Source organism: Vespula pensylvanica, chromosome 25 (assembly GCF_014466175.1).
Source record: "Vespula pensylvanica isolate Volc-1 chromosome 25, ASM1446617v1, whole genome shotgun sequence".
NCBI classification, from domain to species: Eukaryota; Metazoa; Arthropoda; class Insecta; order Hymenoptera; family Vespidae; genus Vespula; species Vespula pensylvanica.
This window is the reverse complement of record NC_057709.1, coordinates 1,276,127-1,301,412: the sequence shown is the minus strand read 5'-3', so window position 1 is coordinate 1,301,412 and position 25,286 is coordinate 1,276,127. Positions and strand designations below refer to the sequence as shown.

Here is a 25,286-nt window from a genome sequence, read left to right as displayed (position 1 = left end):
TGAAATTATTCACCTTTGATGCGCAATCAAAACTCGCGTTCATAGCTGCCAGAACTTTAATTACCATTGGATCTGGATTACATTTTATAGCTGACAATAAAATTTTTCTATAAAATATTCTTGTATTGTTATATAATAAAAAAATATCTTTAAAATCTTACCGTAGTATGGTACAATTCTTGGCATTTTTTTTATCCAATCTTGATGTTTTTTAATTATAATACCAAGATCTAATATATAAAATGCATCTTCCTGGTTACGAGTAGTAATGATATTTTTTAAAATGTCATGTTCTGTAACTTGGTCCTTATAAATCTGAATTTCATGAACATCGATAAAAGACATGTTTTACATATTATACTCTACCATCTATACTATTCTTTTAATGAGCTACTCACTTATAAACAGTTAGAAATGCTGATAAGAATTATTTCGTGTATTACATATCGTATAATATCATCTTTACTCAATGATAACATAGACTGTTAGCATCGAGTGTAGTTAATTGTTTAATTTAATGTTTAAAATATGTTTAATATTCTTCAAAAATAAAAACTTAAGTAAACGAGAGTAAAATAAGAAAAATTAAAAAAATTAATATTTAAAAATTAAATATTCTATTATTTTGAAAAATTATATATTCCATTGTTTTAATAAACCATTTATTCCTAAATTGATATAAATACTGATAGACTTTTTCTTACAATATATGTGACAACATTTTATATTAATAAAATATATATTATAATATGAAACATTAATGCTGAGTATAGTTAGTTATTAACATAATACATTGAAAGAACGATTAAATCTTTTTCAGAAATAATGGATAAAAGAAATATAAGTAGACATATCAAAACTTTCGGAAAAGGTTAACTCGTACAATTTATATTTCATATGCATATGTACATACATTTTTATTACGTACATAAAACAGATTTTTTACAAGATAAGAATTATCATCGTTTTATTAACATGTTACTTATAAATGTAAACTATTACATATTATAACCATTATCACATGTAAACATTAAATTGTTCACAGATTTTTAATTGTAGTGTATAATGTTATATTCTGGCATGACTTCAAAGCAAATATGAACTATAAGCGCGATATAGAATCATTATTTCGTATATTTATATTATTTATATAAGCATTAATGTATAAACATGGTTAGGTTATACCTCTCTTACGCATAACCATAAAGCTTTACAATCGGATTAGGTATGACAGAAATGTTCGTAAATAGAAAAAAAAAAAATAAATAAATAAATAAATAAAGATGGAACTATTCGAAGATGAATATATTCGAATCGATACATTCAATCAATCTTATTTCGATTTTTATTTTGAAGATTAATTGGATCAATGAAAAATAAAGAAACATAGAAAAAGAAAAAAAAAATAAACATAATTGTAATAAATATGTGATTTGAATATTTTTATTGTAGAAAATTTATCTCAATTCTTTTTTCCTTATTCTAAGAGTGTACGTCACGATATAATATTTAATGAAATATTTTAAATATTTAAACAATTTTATGCGCAAAAAAAAATTTAATAATATTATTATATTTATTTAATTATTACTTGTCCTATTGGAAGTAGTTGTGTTATTAAAACTTTGTTTGAAAATATTTAAAAAACAAATTATTTTAATTATTAATGTATGTAATATAAAATACATAGATAAATAAATTTTGAATAATATAAATTAAATAATATATACATGTATCTTATTAATTAAATCTCATTTTTACTTGGATCGATTTCATTGGTTGATTATTTACTTAAATAAATCTCATTGGTTGGTTGTTAATTTTAGTTAAATATGATTGGCTCGTCACATTTTCACAATATACTGATACAAAATGACGCTTTACTATAGGTTACGTATATCTTAACATGTAGTGAAGGAATCTAACCTTTATATACTTCATGGTTTAATCGAAGTCAAGAAACAGAATAACGTTAAACGTGCAGGCCAAGGAACATATAATATTATTTATTAATTACTCTACGAATTATACAACTTCTCTCTAACAAAATGGTTAGTTATCTTATATATTTATAAAAAGTTAAAGAATATCGTTTTCTTTTGTAGTTCTTATGTGTATTGTTCGTATAATCGTATAAACACGTGAATCTGCCATTTATACCGTCATGTCCATCAAAAGTTTTCTTCTTCACAAATCTGAAAAAAAATCTGTTATTTCTTTTCCCATGGTGACGTTTGAGTGATTTTTTCTTTTTTATAATATTTGACATTAATTATGCAGATTTAATTAGTCAGCTTTAATTATGCTGATTTAATTAAACAGTTGGAAATCATATATGAACAATATAGTTTTAATTAATTAAAAATTACGGATTTTAATTCTATAATTGAAACATAACAAGTTTTGGAATTGTTTATAGTGTGAACAAATATGACAAAATATCAATCAGTTTAATATAGGATATATATGTTTATAAGTCGTGTGAGATTGTATAGTTTTATTTTATTTTATATTATTACAATATGTCTTGTAATTAATTATTACTCATTCAAAATGGTGATATTTTTATTCAATTATATTAATTTATTTGTATATTTGTGTTTTTATATAAATTATTGAACTATTTACTTTTAATGTAAGTTTGATAATGAATTAAATTTTATTTTAGAAACCTTTGATGTTACATGGACACGAACGTGCTATTACGAAAATAAAATATAATAGAGAAGGTGATTTAGTTTTCTCAGCTAGCAAAGATAAAAAACCGAACGTTTGGTATTCTTTAAATGGAGAACGTCTTGGAACGTTTAACGGACACAATGGATCAGTATGGTGCATAGATGTTAATTGGGACACAACTAGATTTTTATCCGGAAGTGGTGATAATACGTTAAGAGTATGGGATTGCGAAACTGGTTTGTATTAATCTCTCGTGTAACTTTATTCTTCAATATCGATTTTTATTATTATCGTATAAAATGAAATTATTTATTTATTATATATATATATCTTTTTTTTATAGGAAAAGAAATTGGACAATTGCAAACTAATAGTTCGGTAAGAACATGTGGTTTCAGTTATTCGTCAAATCTTGCAGTTTATTCTACTGATAAAGCTTTAGGTCATCAATGTGAAATGTTTATTATGGACATTAGAAACGTCGATACTAACATGTCACAAGAACATGCAATTTCTAGGATTTCTGTTCCGGGACCTAGAATATCTGCTATTTTGTGGGGTGCTTTAGATGAAACCATTATCACAGGCCACGAAGATGGTGAAATTACTCTTTGGGACGTGAGGGTATGTCATCGTTATATAAAAATTTGTTTATTACATTTACAATATTTTGTACGTTATAACTTATATTTGATTTAAATTAAACATAAATAATATTCTCGAACAGATGGGAAAAAAGTTGACTAGTACGAAAGGTCATAAATCTCAAATCAATGATATGCAATGTAATAAAGATGGAACTATGTTTGTGACTGCATCGAAAGATAATATGGCTAAATTATTTGATAGCGAGTCTTTAATGTTATTAAAAACATATAAAACTGAAAGGCCTGTTAATTCGGCTACAATATCTCCTATTTTGGATCACGTAAGAATTTTCTTTTCAATTTGATTTTTCTTTCTAAAAATAGCGTTTAAATCAATTTTGATTATATTTTTATTATAGGTAGTCTTAGGTGGTGGTCAAGATGCTATGGATGTAACTACTACATCAGCTAGACAAGGAAAATTTGATTCGCGGTTTTTCCATCTTGTATTTGAAGAAGAATTTGCACGATTGAAAGGTCATTTTGGTCCGATTAATTCTTTAGCATTCCATCCAAATGGTAAGAGTTTATCAACTGGTGGAGAAGATGGATATATACGAATTAATACATTCGATCAATCTTATTTCGATTTTCATTTTGAATATTAATTGCATAAACGAAAAACAAAGAAACATAGAAAAAGGAAAAAAAATAAACATAATTGTAATAAATACGTGATTTGAATATTTTTATTATAGAAAATTTATCTCAATTCTTTTTTCCCTGTTCTAATTGTTCTACGTTACAATATAATAGGATGTATAATAAAATATTTTAAATATTTAAATCATAAAATATTTAAACAATTTTATGCGCAAAAAAAATTTCATGATATCATTATACTTATTTAATTATTATTTGTCCTATTGGAGGTAGTTGTGATATTAGAACTTTGTTTTAAAATATTTAAAAAACAAATTATTTTAATTATTAATGTATGTAATATAAAATACTTAGATATAATAATCAATCAATCAATCGATCGATCGATCAGCTAGCACAAATATAGTATGATAATACGTAGAGTAAAACATCAAACTTTGTACTTGAAATTCATCTTAACTAAATAACGAACTTTCACTTGAGCTGTATCATATACGATGTATTCATTATACAATAATGCTGATTTCTTCTTAAGTTTACTTGGTACGGAAGGACCATATGGAACTTCAACAGTACCATCTATTTTATGAACAATATTTGGATCTGGTTGAGTTTGTCCTCTTCCCATCGTTGAATGTTTATCTTTTGGTAATTTTTCAATATAATCAGCTTCATATCTTTCATACATATTACCTAAAGCAACTTCACATAACAGTAACAATCCCGTTGGATTTGTACTATTCGTGCAACAATAATTTGCTGACTTTGATACCATATCGGCAAAGTAAATACCTTTACCAAACATATAACCGGTAACAGGTGCTTCTGGAGGCGCTATTCTAAGTCCCTGAGATAATATTCCAGCAAAATTGGTTGTTCTAGATCCGTGCCAAAGTAATTTTCTGTTATGCATTTTCTTAAACGGTTTATATCTTTGATCTTCACCTTGTCTCTTTATAACAAAAACATCTTCAATTTCTAACTCATAATAATTATGAGTCGATGCATGTGTATTCTTTACGTATTGTTTTATTACTTCAAAATCTTTACTCGACTTATCCAATACTTCTATCTTTGTTTTCAATTGCTCATAATGAGCATCAAGTGGATTTTTCTTTTCATCCGTCTTACCATGAAGCAAACTATAAGCGATTTCCATTTCAAGCAACGCTTCTAACATTTCACACTTCACTTTAATTTCTTCAATCGTTTCTAATATCTTCGGTCCAGAAATTCCAAAATTATGTGGTATCAAAGTATAAAATCTATTTGACGCATCTATAAGTGTGGTACGTTCAGGAATTTCTTTTTGAACTAATTCTTGCAATTCTGTTAATACTGAATACGCTTGTTGAATTTGCTTTTTAGATAATTTACCAAGCGGCATTTTATCCATATCTATTTCAAATTCTAACATAACCTTTTTCATGTTTTCTACATTAAATATAAGCCTCATTAGATCTTGTACAGGCTTTTCCAGATTACTCTTTATATCAGATTCTAATAATCGGGATGTATCTTCCTCATCTCCATGATCTATATCAACGGGATACATTTTATTCGGTACTTTGACAAAATATTTTCTATTTCTCCAGCTATTGCCAGATTTTTCTTCATATAGTTCTTCAAATTTAGCTATACAGTCTTCTACACTCAAATTTTCCAATTTTGTACCACCGATTGTAGTACCTATTCTACCCCAACTTCTGAACAACCAATATTTATTGAGTTTATCGTGTTTCAAAATTTGTAATTTGTAATAACTATTTTTCTTTGCTTGGATATCTGTAAGTCCTAACGTGGCAGTAAATTTATCCGTTCCTTTTTGATAAACATGTGCAACGTCTTCTAATTCACTATCCGGATCAACGGTACCACCTCCTTTAACTTGTAATTTGACTTTGCCAGAAACAGATTTTTCATATTTACTTTTACTCTTAGATGATCCTGATTTTGCTATAACATCAGCAAGACGAGTCTTAATATCACCTCCCCAATCAGATATAGTTTTCTTTTTAATCAGCGCGAATGCAAGTTCTGTATAATCTTTGGCTTCTTCGACAAAATCTTCTGAAACTACTTGTATATCTAAAGATTTTACATCTTCCATTCTTTTATTCATTTTTTCTATTTCTTTCAAATTAGAAATAACAGCAGCCAAATTTTCATGTATTTTTGTTATTACGGATCCTCCTAAAAGAACTATTTCTTTTTTCAATATTTCTTTGTTTTTATTTGTTTGACCTAATATTACAAATTGCATATTTTTCAATGGCCTTATTTTTGCTTGTATTTTTGATGCAGTATCGACAACATCTTCTTTTTTAACAATAGTAGATGTTGATGGTGCAGTAATTTTGATTAATCTCCTAACAACTTTAGGTTTAAAAGCCCTGTTAATATAATTTATAAATTACTAAAAATATTGAAATATGCATAAACATTGTGAAAAATATAAAAAACAAAAATAATAAACTTACAGAGCTTTATAAGTATTTTTTAATTCCTCTGGAACAGAACATTTTTTTCTTTTAGGATCTTGAGTAACGTATTCACATTTTGTCCATTCTGTCACATTTCCAGTACATTTGTAACCAAGACCTGAAACGTATACCAGTTGCCCGCTACATTTCGGACATGGTTTTAATGCTCCAAACGTTAATAAATCAGATACATGATCCAATATCTATAAAAAAAGAATGTTTATTGCTGTATTTGTGTAATCTAGATTTTTTAAATTATTTTTATATTAATACATACCGCAGAAACACCTTCTGGTATTTCTTGTTCATTCAATTCTAAAATCATTACGAGTTCTTTCTTATTAAGCAAAGATAAAGTATCTCTCATTGTAAATATTTTCTTATTTTGTTCTTTAAGCTTTTCTTCTTCTTCTGTATCTTCTGGTTCATTTTTAAGTTTCTTTATAGGTGGTACATCCCCATTATTAATTTTAGGTAACTCTTTTTTTACGGTAGCTTGATCTTCTTTCGACAAAGTCTTTATACCAGGTAGAGAATCGGCTTGATCGAAAAATTCAAGATCCGTTCTAATCTTCACAAAACATTCTAGATGATACCATCTATCTATTCCACCATATTTTCTTCCTTCGTCACTTTCAAAATCTTTCTTAGAAATTCTTATTTCGTCTTTCACTATCTTTTCTTCGCATCCTCTGCACATAGCTCTGCTGGACTTTGCATATTCTATCAAAAAATCTAGAGATGCACCCGTACCTTTTCCACGCTTCTTACCTTTCCCAGTTGGAGCTGGAAGTTTCCCAGCTTCGGCTGAAATTACAAAATTATAAAATACAACTTCGAAAGAATTAAAATTAAGGAATACAAGACTGATTATTTAACCTATATTTTTTTTAATATTTTCTTGATCTTCCCAACGAACGCTATCAAAATTAGCTATATCAGCAGTAGATTTTGGACGCTGTTTCTCGAAAAAGCATTCAGGATGATACCACTTGGTAATCATCCCATCGAATACTGGACTCTGCGAATCAAAAAAGGGATCGTTCGATAATATATTTTTACAAGTAGATATTAAAGTATAGATATTGAAACTGAATAAAAAGATGGAAGAAAAATAATAAATTTATCTGATAAATTTTGTTAATTATTAATTAAAATATAGGAAAAGATTGTATTGCAAAGAAAAGGGAAAAAAGTGGAAAGAAAAATTTTGTTAAAAAGAAAAGAAAATGGGGAAAAAAAATAAGAAAAAATATATATATATATACATACTTGTACGACCGTAGCAATTCGTAAAGAATCTTTCACAATGGAAGATTTACAATTTTTACACGAAGAACGTGAACTCTTAGCATATTCCACGAGATACGGTAATGGATCTGTCATTGTTTCGTTTATATATATATATGCGTAAATATATATATATATATATGTATGTATAAATTATTTTTTTTTCTTGAATACTAAACGAAAAAATTACAAAATTTTGAAAAATATACAACAGCTCAAACGTAAATATTATCTGTTCGTAAATGCAACGACACGCTGCAATACCAGTTGTTACATGTTACATAGTACCGGTATAAGTCGATTTTCCAAATCTCTGCTTATTTCACTGTAATAGATAGCGTCACAGGAAATGACGTTATTTTTATAAGTAAGCAAGAAAGAACAAAAATATTTTTAATTAATTTCTTGATTTAAAAAGTGGAAGAAGAAACATAAGTGTTTTTGATAAATCGTTTGTCATATTTCAAGGTTATTAATCATTAGTCAAGTTCACGTTAATTCATTTCTATTGCTTACAAAAGATGCGCGCGCAAATTAAAAGCTTTTCTTTTTTTTTCTCTTTTAACAATGAGAACCTCTATTAAAAAAATATCAGAAAAAATGCTATCATTTAATTTAATATATATTTATAATTCTAATATTAATAAAATATATATTAATAGTAATATGTGAATTGACTAATTATAATCATTGATCGTCAACTAAAGTAGATTAGAAAAATCAAATGTTTGATTAGTATAATTTTGATGTAAGCAAATTTGTTGAATTGTTTATTAAGATTTAGGATAGAATATAGATAAAAAAAAAGAAGTAAAAGAAAAGAAATAAAAAGAAAAGAGGGTTGTAATACAATGTTGGTACACTTTATTTTTGTCATCATATAATATTGTACAAATTATTACAGTAAACTATATATTTCTGTAATTATGTCTATGAATGTTTCTCAGTTTGACCAACATAGCTCGTGCCATATAAATGGCAAGCAAGCAGCGCAGAGTTTAAATAATACAGCCTTAGAGTGCAAAAACGCACTATGGTATCCTTCTTCGTTTTACTGAATACAGTTTTTCATCATCTAAAATTATTACCTACTGTAACGTACAAAAATGATTAGGATTAAATTGAAATTATTAAATTAAACCCGTTACTTCTCTTGTTCTTCTTTTTTTTTTCCTTTTTTTTTTTTTAAACAACTATCTACATATCCATATAAGCCTATTTTATCAAGTTAGTGTATTACGAGAAGAGAGAGAGATAGAGAGAAATCATTTCTTCTTCTTGTAAATACACTATTGCTACTCTATAATTATTTCCTGTGTTTTTTTTCTTTTTCTTATTTTGCTTTTATGTATATATATATATATATATATATATACGTATATATATAATATTGCTTTAGATATATTATACGTATACATATACAAATGTGTAGATATATATGTCTTGCATTATACGCTAACAAATTCAATTCTCCTTTGTATTCATGTTTTTGTTGTTTGTTTTTCTTTTCTTTAAGTGTGTATATGTGTAAGTGTATGTTGTGTGTTATCATTTAACAGAAAAAAAAATGTATACATTAATGTGTGTGCCATCCTATTTTATTGATATATTTTGCTTAGATTATTTTCCTACGTTAATGTACATTTTTTGTTGTCGATTCTTATTAGAGCAAAAAAATAAGACTGGAGATTATTTGATTACAATATATAAAGACTGAAGAGCGCGCTTTAACTTATATAATAATAGATACAATTTACAACTTTATCTGTGTGTGGTTTTTACTCTTCTTCTTCTTCTTCTTCTTCTTCTCTTCTTCTTCTTCAATTACATTATAAATTATTCCGTACACACAACTTTATGAAAATATGACAGATAAATTATGTAATGGATAAAAATAACAATTTCATCGTTTCCTTATCATCATCATCATCATCATCATCATCATCATCATCATCATCATTGCCATCATCATCATCATCATCATCATCATCGTCATCATCATCATTAGTTTTAAATGACGTATAATAATCAAAAGATAGACGCGATATTTATTATTATTATTATTATTCCAGAAGAACAATGATAATTATATTTCATGATAATTATTAAGTTTTTATTATTGTATACCAAAGGTGGTTCTAGAATATCCGAGGGCACTCTGGTTAGTTATTACAATTCCTGACTCGAGGAGTATAACCATTCAGAAATCGTTTTACAAATATTTCTTTTCCTTTTCTTTTTTTTTTTCCTTTTTCATTTTTATTCATTTATTATTATTCTTTGCCATCCGAATTATTTTATTAAATGAGAGAAAAAGGACCAAAAGAGATATATTATAATAAACTGTAATTCGTCGTCGTCGTCGTCGTCGTCGTCTTTGAAAAGTTTCAATGACAAAATAGAATGACATATTCGATTATATTTCTCTTACAAAAACAATTTACACATTACAAAGAATTTACTATTTAAAGTGTGTTGATATACATGACGAAGAATGCAAAATATTTTTTTTTGTTTTTTTTTTGTTTTTTTTTCTTTTTTTTTTAATATATATATATGCATTCGTTAAGTTCATCGTGTAAAGCGGGAATTACGTAGCTTTAGGATAAACTAAGGAATTAGACTGAAGGCCACGCTTTCATGTTTTTACAGTCTATTTTTATGTATGTCCGATAACAACAATAAAAATTCTTAAATAAATATATATCGGTATAATCATTGATGGAATATTATATTACGCAGTCAACTAGTTATTTTTTTCCTGTTTTCTTTCTTTCTTTCTTTCTTTCTTTCTTTTTTTTTCATTTTTTTTTTATCTTTTTTTCTCTTTTCTTTTCATTTGCCAAGAGGTTGTGAATTTTCTTTTTCTTTATTATTATTATTATTATTATTATTATTATTTTTTTTTTTTTTAGTGTCGGTAATTGCATCTTAAGCATAGTTATATGCATACACATGTACACGGCACGTCTCAATCACTGTAAATTATTTTCAGTGATCGCTTATGGAGTACCACCTCAGAGTTACGTGAAATTCTGTTAAACAAGGACACACGTATCACTCTGCTGATCATTGCTATTTGCTTCTGCCCTGAGATGTGCCAGATCTAGTTGTAGGTTTTGCTGGTTGTGGAATTATTGTTATTTCGTCATTTATCTTCAACGGTTTCAAAAGAGAATCATTTGATCTTGATGACGGAGACGATGGTGTATTCTTTTTATCCATTACTCTCTTGGCGACAACGCTATGCGCTGAGTATACATGATTTTCAAATTGTTTATACATCCCAAATGTGGCAGTGCAAACTGTACATTTATACGATAAATGCGCGGGTTTTAATGTCATCCCATGATCCCGTGCAACATGATTTAATAATTTCCATTGGTATACCTAGAAATTATAATCAATTTTCAATTTTAATATTGATACAATCTACACATTTTTTTTTTTTATAAATCTTTCTATAGAATATGAACTACATATATATATATATATATATATATATATATATATATATATATATAGTTATAGTATAGTAATAAAGATTGAAAATATACTTACTCTGCCACATGCTGGACAACGACCAGCATCTTTTCCTCTATTTGCTGCTTCTTGCATACTGGACGTAACGAGTCCATGAGATCCAAGCAAATGTCTTTCCAAACCCTATTATCAAAATTGATGTTACGTTAACAAAATATTTGACATATCGTACACAGATGGAAATAAAATTCATAACGAATAAATATTGTTTATATATATATATATATATATATATATATATATATATATATATATATAAAATATAGAATACTATTTTTACCTGATCTGTGAAAAATCGGAATTGACATTTTTGGCAGTTCAATGGAGGTCTATTATAAATCATCTTTGGATGTATTTTTACTTTATGAATCCATTGCATGTGATTTCTTAGTTGCTCAAGATCCTATCAATATAAATATAAGATTTAGATATTTCTATTTATAAATCTATGTTGATTAATTTTTTAATATTCGTGTTCAAATCCTTATGTATTTACCTTAATATAACCGTCGCAAATTTCACATATAACAAATGTATTTTTCCCTCCAGATTTTGATGATGTTCCTGAACCAGGAATGGAGGTTTGAGATGTTGTACGTGGTAATGGAGTTATAGATATACTCGGTTGACTTAACAACTTTGCTGTAGGATTTTTTGTACTGGCCGTTGTGTTCTGAAAAAGAAAATATTTATATCGCTTTATAGATACTCAGAAAATATTATTTCTCTAAATCGTTCTTATTTTTGCATAATGTAAATACATCGTTATAAAGTTATCTAATCTTTTAAGATTATTAACTTAAAAATTATTCTTTTTGTTTTAAACTTACTCTCTTTTATCTCTTTACGAAAAACATAATAACTCTCCAAGATTTTAAAGTCGTACATAAAATAATAACGCTTACAGTATTATAACAAATATAAATATCTTTTGTCATTACAATAATATTTTTCCTTAATATATTATCCCAATTAAAAAGGCACACCTTTAAGTTATTCTTAATTAATTTCAAGTAGAAACAGGTTAGTAATCTTTTGCTTGGCAATTAGTTAATATTACAATAATATGTAGTTTATATACCAGCCCAAATTACACATCCATTATTTTTCTTCTATTAATTGTAATGTATGTATCATAAACAAAAATGTTACAAATTCTCCTAGCTTAATTATACATATGGTCATAATATTTCATAATAGTTCATTTTAATATACAGTAAATATTATAAATTAAATTTTTTTTTGTTTCTTTTTTACAAATAACTATAGTGAAAAGCTAACGATAATGTGTGTATGTATATGTATATATATATACACGTACACAAACAGAAACACACACTATATGTATAGTGTTATAATATACAAGAAATATTATAACAACAGAGTAGAATTTTTATGTATCATATATAAATTTGTTAAGTATATTATTATTATGATTATGATGATGATAATGATGTTGATGATGACGATGATGATGATGATTATTATTATTATTATTATTATTATTATATTATATTATTATTTTTATTAACCAGGGAAGCAACCACACATTTTTTTTGTTGTTTTTTCTTTTTACAAAACAGACTTTTTTATGAAGTAAAAGTTACTAAGCACTTTGCATCTGTTGAACGTGTTATCCATGCGATCACAAATGCTATATAAATATAAGTTAACCTTCCTGATACCTTCTAGCATTTTATTTACCTGTGATGAGGACAACCTAGACAGAGAGTCGATTACGTTGGGTACAAGTGCAATGGGTGTGGGTTGACCGGAACTGCTGCCGCTACTGCTACTCACTCCCGAGACAGCCGACATGACAGTCCCAGAGCCACCCACCACCTGTCACCACCCATATATTTTTTTACTAATTCTTTAGATTGTTTTTCCAAATCTTTTATTTTTCGATTTTTCTACGTTTCGCACTTTATGAATTATCATTATCGTAATATCTATTTATAATTAAATTTGTTGATACATATTTTTAAGCATATACAGTTAAATTAAAATATTTATTATTTCCAAGAAAATATTATCCCATGAAAATAATATCCGATTCGCTTTCAATAAAAAAATTATATTTTAGAAATTAGGAAATAAAAACTTCAATCAATTTAGAGAATCTGTAACATGATATTTGTAATTATTCCAAATAAGCCTAAGCATAGTAACCACTAAGCTGCTTTTATATAGTCATAAATTTTTCAATTACCCATCGGAGTTATTATCATCCTTCTTATAAAATAATTTTACTTTGTTTAATACATTGTGTTTATCGCAACACTTTCAACTGTTTATTTCAGATGTATTTCTGCATTATACTTTTGATACAGCAGAAATATATTGTATTTAAAAATACAATTCGTTGCATCAAATACGTTTTTATCAATAAAATCTGTTTATATAAAAAATGATAAATATAATAAAATAATAACATTTTTTACCTGAAATAATTGATTACTACCAAATTGGTACGAAGCGGGAACTAATAGGCCAGAAGATGTTGGTCGATACATCATGCCTGCAACATTATCTAAAAAGTTGCTAAATTAAATGTTTGTACATTGATACTAATTCGTAATATAAAATGTATTATTATAATTATTATGCTAAAGATATCGATTGATTTTTACCTTGCCGCATCGTAGTACCACCAGGTCGTAATGCTTTCATATCCGAATATCTAGGCTGCATTGGTGGGCGTCCTCTTCCACGACCTGTGATCGGTGCTGGAAGTAGTTTCGGTAAAAGTGGTTGTGGACCTTTGGCACTCATAGCCATAGCGAGAGCATTAGGATTAGTCGGCCCAACTGGACGTGCACGATTTAATCTTGGAATCTTCGCCGGTGGTTCCCAATCAGCGGCAGGTTCCAAATTCCGTTCTGGTCTAAATTTTTTAGAGCAAGCAAGAATGTGCCGTGTAAGTTTGCCTTTTTGGTTATCTTCAAATGGACAATTTGGACATTGATGAAAAGCTGGACCACGTTCCAATCGTCCACGAGTATTATGTTCTGCTTCCATATGGAATAATATATCATGAGGACTACGAACTTCCATTGGACAAAAATTACATTTGTAGACATAATTGCGCATATGAGGAGTTTCTAAGTGATGCTGCATTACTAATGTAGACTCCGTTTTAAAACTACAGAATTCACATTTTTTCATTTCTAAGTGGAATGGTTCATTATTTTCCTTACTAAATTCTAAATTCTTGATGAGTGAATTTATAGCTAATTGTGTCTCCGCAGATGTGCTACCTTTGCCCTGTTTACGTTTTTGAGTCCGTAATAGATCAGTTTGCACATATTCTTGAACAAGATTTACTCCAATTTGCATAAAAAATTTTCCCAATGGTAAATCAAAGTAAGTTACTACTTTATTCCTATCATCTTGCCTGATATCATGTTTGTCACTTATATTTGAAATACCTGATTCCATTGCATCTATTATATCACCTCCACTATCATCTCCATCCTTTTTAGACCTCAAACTTCCATCATTTTCACTTTCTTGATTTCTGCTATCTACTTTTTTATTCATGTCCATTGAATCTTCATTAATATCTTGATTATCTTTATCTTCTGTCATCTTTTTTAATATCTCTTCCTTTTGTTTTTCTTCTATGCTTTTTTCTAATTTAGAAACAAATTCTTTCAATGGTTTTAATGGAGGTTTTTCATATACATAAGGTACTATAAATGATGGTGCTTCCACGACAAACATGTCATCAGTTAAAGTTGGTAGTATCGGTGGCATTGGAGGAGTCACTGTAGTCATGCTACTTGGTTTAGGACTTAATTGTGCAGTTTTAGATGTCATGGGTACAGGTGTAATAGTTGTTCTCATATTTGGATACATCGTTTGTGTAGTCATATTCATTGGTACAACTGAGAAAGAACTGGTATTAGAAACCGTATGATGTGGCTTATTGTTACCAACAGGAAGGCCACCGCGGCCTGAAAGTATGGAGTTTGTGTCTATTATAACTAACGTAGGTTCTTTCTTGCCACCTTTGACGGACTTACTTCCAGCAGCAATTTCTACTAAGCGTTTAGTATCATTGACCACAATAGTGGTTTTACTATTTTTCGACGGTGACTTTAGTTTAGAATTCTCTTTATCTTTACTATCTATCCCAGCTAGTGGATCTTCAGGTTTAATTTCCTCTATATCAGAACCATCATCTTCTGCTTCTTCTTCAACTTCTCTTTCAATATAACTTGTTCTTTTAATATTACGAGAACTTCTTCTAGGTGTAATACTACTAAGATCTATTTGTTTTCTCTGTTTTTTTTGTTTAGTGGGATCTTTTATAGTACGTTCTTGAGTCGTGTTAAGACCATTATTATTCTTTGCACTATCCGTTATCTCCTCTATTTCTGGACTATCGCAGCTACCATTTTCTTCGCATATTTTCACATCCGATGTATCCATACTGCTTTCCACAATTTCAGCAGAATCATTAGATTCTTGAACATTACTACTACATGACAAATCTTTATCCTCGTTTATGTTAGATTTTTTTAAAGTGAACACATCGTCATTATCCATTCGTACTCTTGTGATACTTTCATCCAAACATTCTACGTCAGAGTTATTACTCTGTTCATCAACATCCATAGCTTCACGAGATGTGTTTCTACACTTATCTTCATTTCTAGACACTTCACTAGTATCGTTCATCTCACTGACACCATCGGAAGATTCTGAAACTATGGAGTCATTTCTTGACTCGTATAAGCAACCCCCCTTACTCCTATTCTTTCTCGATTCATTTTGCTCACTATCTTCCGATTGTATACCCCTTTCTTCGTGCTCAAAGTGTCTTCTTTCCATAACATCTTCCTCTTCGTCCTCATCTTCATCTTCTTCCTCTTCCCCATCCCCATCCCCATCCCCATCCCCATCCCCATCCCCTTCCCCTTCCCCTTCCCCTTCTTCTATCCGTTTACTAATAGTCTCGTTCGATGAAGTTTTGACACTGTCAGAATCTGGATATTCTTCTTTTTCAGTACTATACTTTCCATTGACACCATTTGGAATGACCATGTCTGGGAACAAATAAATAACACTTTGAAATTATACAAACATACAAAATCGTAAAAATCATTAACATGTCAACAAAACGATGGCACACTTCGAAAGAAATAAATCTAATCGTCAAGATATCTTTAAAAGATATCTTACCATTGTTCACGATTTTGACCATACACTTTCAGATAGCTTATATAATCGTAATAAATACTTAATGAAAACTTAAATCCAAGAGTATTCTTTTAAATATTTTACAAAACAATAAGAACTCTCTTCGACTTTCCATAAAACGACGCGTTCCCTTTAAAAGAGTAAACTAAACGTTATAAAGAAAAAGAAGTTAACCGTCGATACGATCCAAAAAATAAACAAGTCCCAGGTACGAACAATAAAAACCCAGGATCTGTGCATCAAAATACACAACGGAAAGAAAAGGAAAAAGAAAAAGATAAGAAGAGAAAAGAAAAAAAGAAAAAAAGAAAACAACAACAAAAGAAAAAATAAATTTTTAAAATTGTCTACCTTTTGACACTTTGTCAGAATTGTTCTGAGAAGAGTCCTTAACAGGAGGTTCTTCCAACGTCCCGTCCATGGGGCCACGACTGTAGAGTCGATCTAAACAATAAATAAAATAAGAACTGACATGAGGAGATTACGGCGGGAGAGAACTAAAAAAAGGACTAATACTATATAGAATATTTTGTTAAAATATTAAACGAACGTAAGAGAAGATTGATAGAGAAAGAGAAGTTAAAGGAGGAGGACGAGGAGAATAAGGAGAAAGAGGAGGAGAGGGATAGGGAGGGTTATGAGAGAGAAAGAGAGAGAGAGAGAGAGAGAGAGAGAGAGAGAGAGAAAGAGAGAAAGAGAAAGAGAGAGAAAGAGAAAGAGAAAGGGAGAGAGAGAAAGAGAGAGACGGGAAGAGGGAGTGAATTTTTAGCGGGGCCAAATTTTTCAAAATGGCGCTGCGAATTCCGTACTCCTAACTCCCCTTGGAGATCAACCCATAACCAAGAAAATTCACCTCTCGAGCGGGCACCGTTTGACGGGTCACGAATCATGTAATATCCCCTTATGTGATCCTTAGCCAAGGATTATTATTAGAGATGCACCATCCACGAACAAGATTTTTTTCTTTGCCGATCGACGACGAATAGAATAGGAGGGAAAAAAACAAAAAAAAAGGAAATAGATTTGATCGCCTCCTAGGCGATGAGGAGGAGCACACCCGTGCAACGCGACGACACAACCACGGAAGCAGCAGTAGCAGCAGCAGCAGACCGACGAAAGAGGAACGAGAGAGAGAAAGAGAAGAGAGGAGAGGAGAGAGAGAGAGAGAGAGAGAGAGAGAGAGAGAGAGACAGAGAGGAGAGGAGAGAGAGAGAGAGAGAGAGAAGATAGGACAGAGAGGAGAGGAGAGGAGAGCATAAGGGAAAAGGAGGAGAGAGAGAGAGGGGTAGGAGAGGAGAGAGTGAGAGAGGGGAAGGAGAGGAGAGAGAGAGAGAGAGAGAGAGTCCACGAAGCAGAGCAGCACACAGCTTTTAACGGTTAGCGTCGGTCACCTGCGAGAGAGATACAACTATTGCGTTAGCGAGTCAACAATTTTGTCAATTTATTATTAAACAAATTAATCAAGTTGGTTTGATTTTAACCTTTATCTATAAACTGTTTTACTTTACTTCTCTCAATCTTTTATTGTAAGATACTTGTGTGGATCTGTCTATGATGTCTCTCTCTCCTTTTCTCTATCGCGCGCGCACATACACATACATTCACACAGTACACACTTTTACTCACTCACTCATCCCCTCCTTGCATAAACACACACACACACACAGAGAGATACACATCGCGCACAGTCAACCTCGTAGCGTAAAACGTGGCTAAACAACCCCATGACGCATCCAATGTCTACCCTAATCATACTTTTTCGACATAACCTCACTTCCTTTCCCTCACCCCAATTCACTCCACTTCACTCCACTCTTTCACTTCATTCTTCATTTTCTTGTTTAATTTTGTAATAAATTTTACACGTGTATGATGTATTATGTATGTATGTCATGAGAGAGAGAGAGAGAGAGAGAGAGAGAGAGAGAGAGAGACAGAGAGAGAGAAAAAGAAATTGTAAAAAAAGAATAATCGATATGAATTAGAACAAATTAAATCCCGATGACGATTATTATTATTATTATTATTATTATTATTATTATTATCGAAGAATTGGACGTATAATTTTAATTCTTTTTTCTTTTATTGAGAAAAAGAAAAAAATATTTTTTATTTCTTTCCTTAGAAATTATTGTCAAAATAATATCTCTCATTGGTTTCTCTTTTGATTAAGAAAGATCTTTTGACCCCCGTAGAACGCGTGATGTATGTATCTCGGCGAACGACGCGCGACACGTTGCCATCGTCAACTTTGGAGAAGAGCCGAACAAAAAGAAAGAGAGGGGGGAGTAACGAGAGAGAAAGAGAGAGGCAGAGAGTGGGGGGTTAATAGAGAAAGAGAGAGAGAGAGAGAGAGAGAGAGAGAGAGAGAGAGAGAGAGAGAGAGAGAAATGCATTCGTTGTGTGAAGAATCGAAGAAGATCAAGTCGAATATTCATCACACACGATTGCCTTTTTCAAAATTGTTGCGTTGTTGCCATTTCATGTGTGTGTGTGTGTGTCTGTTTGTCTGCCTGTCCGCTAGTAAGTGCGCGCGCGTACGTGTGCGTGCAGAGTTTTATGACTTAGCGGAATTTTTTTTTTAAGCAACGTTTCTCTTTTTTCTTTCTTTCTTTTCCTTTTCTTCTTCTTTTTCTGTGCTTACGTTAAACACACACCGACGCCGTTTTACTGTAGTGTTGTCGTCCTAGTCGTCGTCGTCGTCCTAATCGTCGTCGTCGTCGTCGTCGACGACGGTAGAAGCAACGGCAGCGACGACGGCGGTGGTGGCGGTGGCGGTGGCTACGTCTCTCTGTCTGTCTGTCTCTTTCTTTGTTTCTCTCTCTCTCTCTCACTCACTCACTCACTTTTCTCTGTCTCGGTCACGCACCCAATAATAAATACGCACCTGACCACCATTGAACTCCTACACCGATTTATCGTCATAACGTAACATTTTCTTTTTCTTTCTTTCTTTTTTTTCTGTCCTCGTCTACTTCGATTGACTAAACTAGTTTAGTTTTTTTTCCTTTCTTTCTTTCTTTCTTTTTTTTACTTAACCCCCTCCCTCTTCCCCACCCTTCTCATCCGTCCATCACATACACCATATACACACGCACGTTCACACATACATTCTCTTTCTCTCTCTCACACACACACACACACACACACAACGGGATATACTTATTTCGCGTTACAAACGCGTTCCTTAATAAGACGACTCTCCGACGACGTCTCTACGTTGGTACGGGTTACACACCGATTTTATTCACAGATCACACAATCGGAGAAAATAGTAAACATTTCTAACGATGAATGTGTTACACACTAGAGGACAGGAGCGTCGGTGGTAACGTTAAAAAGTTATGCCCCAGGGCCGTCCCTAGTTTACAGGTTCTTTTTCTCCCCCCTCCCTCTTTCTCTCTCACTCTATCTCTCTCTCTCTCTCTCTCTCTCTTCTCTTCTCGTCTCTCTCTTTCTCTCATTCTCTCTCTTGATCAAGATCGTCATCTTACTCAGGGGTTATGGCGAGGGGGTGCGCGGGGGAGGAATGCGGGGATACGGAGAATATCAGACGCTTTAATTTTGTAGGTTAATTTTGTATCTTTTTTTTTCCTTCTTACGTTCCAACTTTTTTTTTCCTTTCTTTTTTATTTATTTTTTTATTTTTTCTTCTCTTTCTCTTTCTTTCTTTCTTTTTCTTTTCTTTCTTCCTTTTTCTTTTTTTTTTTTTTTTTTTTTTTTTATATAAGGATGGACATCAAAACGAATACCAAGAAAATTTTTATTCGAATGTTGTTTGATTGTAATCCTTGTCCTTTTTGTTTTTGTTTTTTGTTGTTTCCCAATCGACAGAAATATTTAGGGATCGATAATTATGAGAATGTAATTCTTTATTTATTTATTTTTGTTTTTTTCAAAAATTTCATTATGTTTCAGTGAATGTTACAAAATTCGTTCATTAAATTTTAATTGAAAGTTTAGCGTAAACCCTTTTCGATGAAGTTCGTAAAATTGTTATATATATATATATATATATAACAAATATATATGTGTATATATATATATTATATATGTATATATATATATATATAAATTGATGACGTCTTTAAGGATAGGATCTTTGTCACACAGGATGATTATATAAAAAAAAAAAAGAATTCCTTTTCCGAAGATCAAATTTGAGGTTAAAAGTCACAAGTAACCTCTTTCGGTTTAAGGTAAAAAAAAAGATTTTACGAAATAATCGTATTCTCCAAAAACGCGTGGTTTTTGGCGGACATTTAAAAGAAAGAATGTTCCGAAGATTAAATTTGAGGTTTAAACGATACGAATTAACATTTTTCGATGAAAAAGCTAAAGTATTAGAAAAGAAAAAAAAAAAGAAAAAAAAAAGAAAAAGATTAAAAAATTGTCATCAATTAGAAAAAAAATATAAGGGGTGTAAATAGGAGATAGATACAGCCCTGGAGTATTGTGTTATTAAGTATATAACCGTAGAAATGAGAAATTCCATAGAGAGATCAATTGTAAAAGTTGAAAAGATATATACATATATATATATATACATATACATATATATATACATATATCATATATATATATATACGTATATATATATATATATATATACTTTTCATTGGCTCGACTGCGAGATTTACTTTACCTCGCTTTAAAAGAAACGAACTTTTATCGTTGATATCGTTCTTTCTAAAGGGAAAGATTTAGAATGATCCCGCCATTTCTCTTTAAGGGCTGCCTTTGGCTCGTCGAACAGCTGCCGTGGTGGTCGACGTCCGATCGCGATTATCCCCCCAAAGAGGACCGATAATCGAAACACACACGCATCTGAAATGCCGCGCTATTTAAATTCACTGACCGTTTCGTACACTGACAAATGTCGGACACGCTTAAGACTCGTTCTACACTTCTTACACACCGTTATTGTATCGATATTATTCACATATATTTGATGTTTATTTGGCTTCGACGTCATGGATCTTTCTTACCTCCGTCGTCTAAAACTGCCAAGATGGCGACCGTAATCACGTGACCGCAAATTTTATGACGTACGCGTTATGTTAAAGGGGACCAAACGACCAGTAGCGTTTCTTCTAGATTATCACGTGATCATATACACGTGCACGTCCAATGAGAGACTCTCCCTAAGAATAAGGGCAATCTGCAATCGCAACAATGTACAAACTACGGGGTTGACGTTAAGGTACCCGCCCTTTTCTATTTTAAGCTTCACTTTTTTTTTTTTTTATTTATTTTATTTTTTTTAATTTTTTTTTTATAATTGTTATTTTTATACTTAAAAAATATAATTTATTTTTTTTTAAACATTTGTTTTATAAACTCGTCCTTTTTTAATAAAATATTTATTATAAAATTACATATATCTTCAGAAACAATTGTATTTCCTGTTTAATAACATTCTTACTCTTTCATATAGATATATGTGTACTTATATTTATTATATACAATTTTTTTCTTAAAATTTTCAATATTATGTAAATGTATCTCGTTAATATATTACATAAATTATATTTATGGATATTATATGTACAAATTTAATTGAAATTTATAAAATTTCAATCGATCACATTATTACCGACAAATGTCAGAATATTTTGTAGAGAAATATTATAGTAAAAATAATGAATATACAAGTATTATTAGAATTATATTTTAACAAGAGGAGTAAACTTTGTTGTATGCTAACGATATTATAATCTATCTTTCAAAAATTTGAAATCAAAGCAGCAATTGTTAACAACACTCTATATAAAGTATCGTCGAAAAATATTTAGTAAATAAAAATTAAATAAAATAGTATTTACAACTATATTACTTTTTATCCTAAATTTTCTTCCTCTTCGTCGTTAAACGATAAAATAGCTTTCTTGTGTTTGTTCTTTTTAATTTTTTTATTATCAGGCCCTTCGACCAAATCTAAAGTTCTCTTTTTTAATTTATCTTTACTAAATATAATCCGTTTAGACAAATCAGCAGGAGCTGCAGCTTCCTCTATAAATTTCCAAATAAATTATATAGATTGGAATAGAATATTATTAAATATCGGATAAGAAAATATTTATATGAATTAAATTATACCTTTTTGTTTTTGTTTTTCAAAAGCTTCTGCTTCTTCTGCAGTTAAATCTCCTGAATTTAATACAACAACAAGAGGCTTCTCTCCATCTATATCTTCTGCTTCGTCGTCAGAGACACGAGGCAAAACTTCTTTCTATTTAAAAAATGAAATTATTATATTACTTCTTTTTATATAAATATTTTTTTTTTTTTAATATTTTTTATCGGTAACACACATCTATTATTTTGTATTAAACATATAAATTATATAGAATTATAGAAATATAATCAATAAATTATTTATGATAGATTGGTATAAAGAAAAACTTAAATTTATAAAGAAAGATAAAGAATGTTTATATCTTTACCTTTGTATTAATTGTTGGTTTTTCCTTGTATTGAATTTGTTCTTTTAATTCTCTTAAAAATTTAGGCTCTTCAGGTCTAATGTACGATACTAATTTTTTTCTAGACATATTTCTTAATACTTGTAGAAATTTGTGCAATTAAATAAATATTCAGATAGTTAGTAAAGTAACATAACCTCTCACGACGCATACTAAGCTAAGTACGATGGATATTTGATTAAAGCAAATGTAAAGCGTTCTCTAGTAAACGATCTTGCTTCTGATAGGTTGACGCATGAACCAATCATATGACAATTAGAATCATTTTTTCTAACCTTTTTAATTAAAATTCAGGTTAAACAAATCAATATATATACACACACACACACAAATAATATATATAATTAAATATTCATATTATTTATATATATAAATTATATATTATATATAATATATATATATGATATATATATATATATATATATATAATTAAATATATATTTTCATATATTATATAAGAATATATTTTTAAAAATATTTTATTTCTTTTTAACATTTTTCTTTTATTCAAAAATGTTGAAAAAATATAAAATGTTAAAATACAAATGATTTTCTCTTTTTTTTTTTTTTTTTCTTTACATTTATGTATAGGAAATTGAATAAAAATATGCACATATAGATTTTTATTTTTTTTTTATTCATAATGTTTATTTGTTTCGTCCATGGAAGTGGGTAGCTAATATGTTAAATTGTTGGCTATTACTCGGTGCATCCTTAAAAAATTTATCAAACTTTTATTAGCTTCTACATTGATCAAAGAGACAATTCCAAGTGCAGTTTTATATTTCTTTCATTGTAGAATAATATTACAGTCTCATCCATTAGAAAATGGACATGCAACTATAGTATAAACGAGGAAGCATTGTTAACACCTAATTATTCGAGGAGAAATACTTTTCATTAAAATTTTCATTTCAAACACAGATTCCATTAATTCGAATTTTATTAAACTCTTCCAAGTACAATCAGGTGTTTAGAAAAAGAAACGAATTTACTTTGTAAAATGTCAAACATATTCTCAGTAAAAAGAAATATAAGCTTTAATAAAAAAAAAGATAAATTGGCAAGAGTAGAAAGAGGACCACCCCACGGATATGGTACAACGCTCATTTTATATAATATCCCAGCGTATACAGAAATCTAAGAAGAAATAAATTCACAATCGAGTTACTTCCGAGCTGTTAATTGCTCTGAGTTTTCCTTCAGAATGACTAGAACGTCGATGTCTGATTTGAGCATGATTACTAGCGACATAGCCAGATTCTTTATGTTTTTCCAATTGAACGACCGGTAAAAATCTTGGACTGGGTTCATCTAGACATTCACAGCTTATACTACCATCTAACTCGTTTTGATAAGGAGGCGGTATGAGAAGGCTTTCGGTAGACTTGGTAGGTTGAAAATGTCGAGTACTGCCAGTGGAATAAGATGTACTGCTACTTGTTCTTCTTTGTACTGTACCAGTAGGTGTCTTAGCACGACCATGACCTCCTTTTCCAGGTCGTTCAGCACTGTGTGTCTTTATTGTAGCTGTATCCAGATAACCATATCCAAATCCATATCCACCGAAAGCTTTTGTAGTTAAATTATCCCATGACTTGGGTTTGGCATATTGAAGGCACGGTGGCGGTCTTTGGTGAACATTTGGATCCCAGTAAAGCGTGTCTGTGCTTAGACTAGTGGAACACGAAGCTACGCTATCAGCAGTAGTTGATACGTCACTACTGGTAATGGAGTGAAGACTATGACCGGAAGATCTGGAACAATTGTGCGTACCATGTTGTTGTTGTTGTTGTTGTTGCTGTTGTTGTTGTTGTTGTTGCTGTTGTTGTTGTTGTTGTTGTTGTTGCTGCTGCTGTTGTTGTTGCTGTTGCTGCTGTTGTCCTTGCTGTTGCTGTTGTTGTTCTCGTTGAGCCTGTGCCGCATGTTGTTGCTGTTGTTGTTGCTGCTGCTGTTGCTGTTGTTGTTGTTGCTGTTGCTGTAATTGTTGTTGCTGAAGATGATTTTGTTCGTTTCTAGCTCGACGTTGTTTCTCACGTCTTCTACGACTTGGAACACAGTTTGGATCGCAGCAAGGGCTAGCCAGATCATATGCGTCCAAACTACCAGTATCCGATTGTTCTCGACGACGATTAGCACTTGAGATACAAGCGACGCATAGACTATTCTGTTGAGAATGATGAACCGATATGTCTCCGCTCGTCGACGAATTCTGTTGCTGCTGACAAGATTTGTGTGACTTCATTTTCGCTGGTGTACCGCTCATACTATTTGCTTGATGATAACTATGACGTGAAGAAGTGGACGCACCAGATTCGCTGGGCATCTTTGAAAGAAACTGATGATGA

At 30.3% G+C, this 25,286-nt stretch overlaps 6 protein-coding genes across 16 annotated transcripts in view; 1 reads left to right on the top strand and 5 right to left on the bottom strand.

The window, feature by feature from the left end:
* LOC122637356 (ornithine decarboxylase 1-like) overlaps window positions 1-392 on the bottom strand; it is a 1,911-nt gene extending 1,519 nt beyond the window's left edge. For all 4 annotated transcript variants that reach the window (XR_006329223.1, XR_006329224.1, XM_043829445.1 and 1 more), the window contains exons 1-2: window positions 162-392; window positions 14-90 (exon numbers count right to left, since the gene is read on the bottom strand). Coding sequence is in view for 2 of the 4 variants with exons in the window: in XM_043829445.1 (XP_043685380.1) it covers window positions 14-90; window positions 162-345 (261 nt within the window). In the remaining 2 variants the exon portion in view is untranslated. The remainder of the gene's footprint in view (window positions 1-13; window positions 91-161) is intronic.
* A 1,522-nt stretch (window positions 393-1,914) lies between these two features.
* Window positions 1,915-3,999, top strand: LOC122637228 (eukaryotic translation initiation factor 3 subunit I). The gene is made up of 5 exons (XM_043829233.1): window positions 1,915-2,051; window positions 2,669-2,915; window positions 3,023-3,303; window positions 3,407-3,607; window positions 3,686-3,999. Exons 1-5 carry the CDS (start codon window positions 2,049-2,051, stop codon window positions 3,932-3,934), a joined length of 981 nt encoding a protein of 326 aa, XP_043685168.1. The 5' UTR covers window positions 1,915-2,048; the 3' UTR covers window positions 3,935-3,999.
* On the bottom strand, window positions 3,988-7,822 carry LOC122637227 (poly [ADP-ribose] polymerase). Its single transcript, XM_043829232.1, has 5 exons — window positions 7,685-7,822; window positions 7,292-7,433; window positions 6,690-7,219; window positions 6,410-6,615; window positions 3,988-6,322 (listed from the first exon to the last, which is right to left on the bottom strand). Exons 1-5 carry the CDS (start codon window positions 7,796-7,798, stop codon window positions 4,360-4,362), a joined length of 2,955 nt encoding a protein of 984 aa, XP_043685167.1. The 5' UTR covers window positions 7,799-7,822; the 3' UTR covers window positions 3,988-4,359.
* A 2,761-nt stretch (window positions 7,823-10,583) lies between these two features.
* LOC122637342 lies at window positions 10,584-21,471 on the bottom strand. 7 transcript variants are annotated; one of them, XM_043829415.1, is made up of 10 exons: window positions 17,307-17,648; window positions 16,805-16,897; window positions 16,172-16,299; window positions 13,879-16,135; window positions 13,690-13,778; window positions 12,950-13,087; window positions 11,742-11,918; window positions 11,526-11,648; window positions 11,264-11,368; window positions 10,584-11,092 (listed from the first exon to the last, which is right to left on the bottom strand). In XM_043829415.1, exons 1-10 carry the CDS (start codon window positions 17,341-17,343, stop codon window positions 10,778-10,780), a joined length of 3,462 nt encoding a protein of 1,153 aa, XP_043685350.1. In that variant the 5' UTR covers window positions 17,344-17,648; the 3' UTR covers window positions 10,584-10,777. The 7 variants fall into 7 exon arrangements, with proteins under 7 accessions (XP_043685350.1, XP_043685351.1, XP_043685354.1 ...); XM_043829416.1 differs by lacking the exon at window positions 17,307-17,648 and adding an exon at window positions 21,099-21,471 and having other exon boundaries at window positions 13,879-16,299; XM_043829419.1 differs by lacking the exon at window positions 17,307-17,648 and adding an exon at window positions 21,120-21,471 and having other exon boundaries at window positions 13,879-16,299.
* Window positions 21,472-21,965: 494 nt separating this feature from the next.
* LOC122637349 (uncharacterized protein KIAA1143 homolog) lies at window positions 21,966-23,167 on the bottom strand. The gene is made up of 3 exons (XM_043829433.1): window positions 22,900-23,167; window positions 22,553-22,685; window positions 21,966-22,465 (listed from the first exon to the last, which is right to left on the bottom strand). The coding sequence occupies exons 1-3, from the start codon at window positions 23,005-23,007 to the stop codon at window positions 22,293-22,295; spliced, it is 414 nt and encodes a 137-aa protein (XP_043685368.1). The 5' UTR covers window positions 23,008-23,167; the 3' UTR covers window positions 21,966-22,292.
* A 387-nt stretch (window positions 23,168-23,554) lies between these two features.
* Window positions 23,555-25,286, bottom strand: part of LOC122637343 (basic-leucine zipper transcription factor A) — a 6,016-nt gene continuing 4,284 nt past the window's right edge. For both annotated transcript variants that reach the window (XM_043829423.1, XM_043829424.1), the window contains one exon: window positions 23,555-25,286. This exon is cut by the window's right edge and continues 77 nt beyond it. In XM_043829423.1, the coding sequence (XP_043685358.1) occupies window positions 24,095-25,286 (1,192 nt within the window). In that variant the 3' untranslated portion in view covers window positions 23,555-24,094.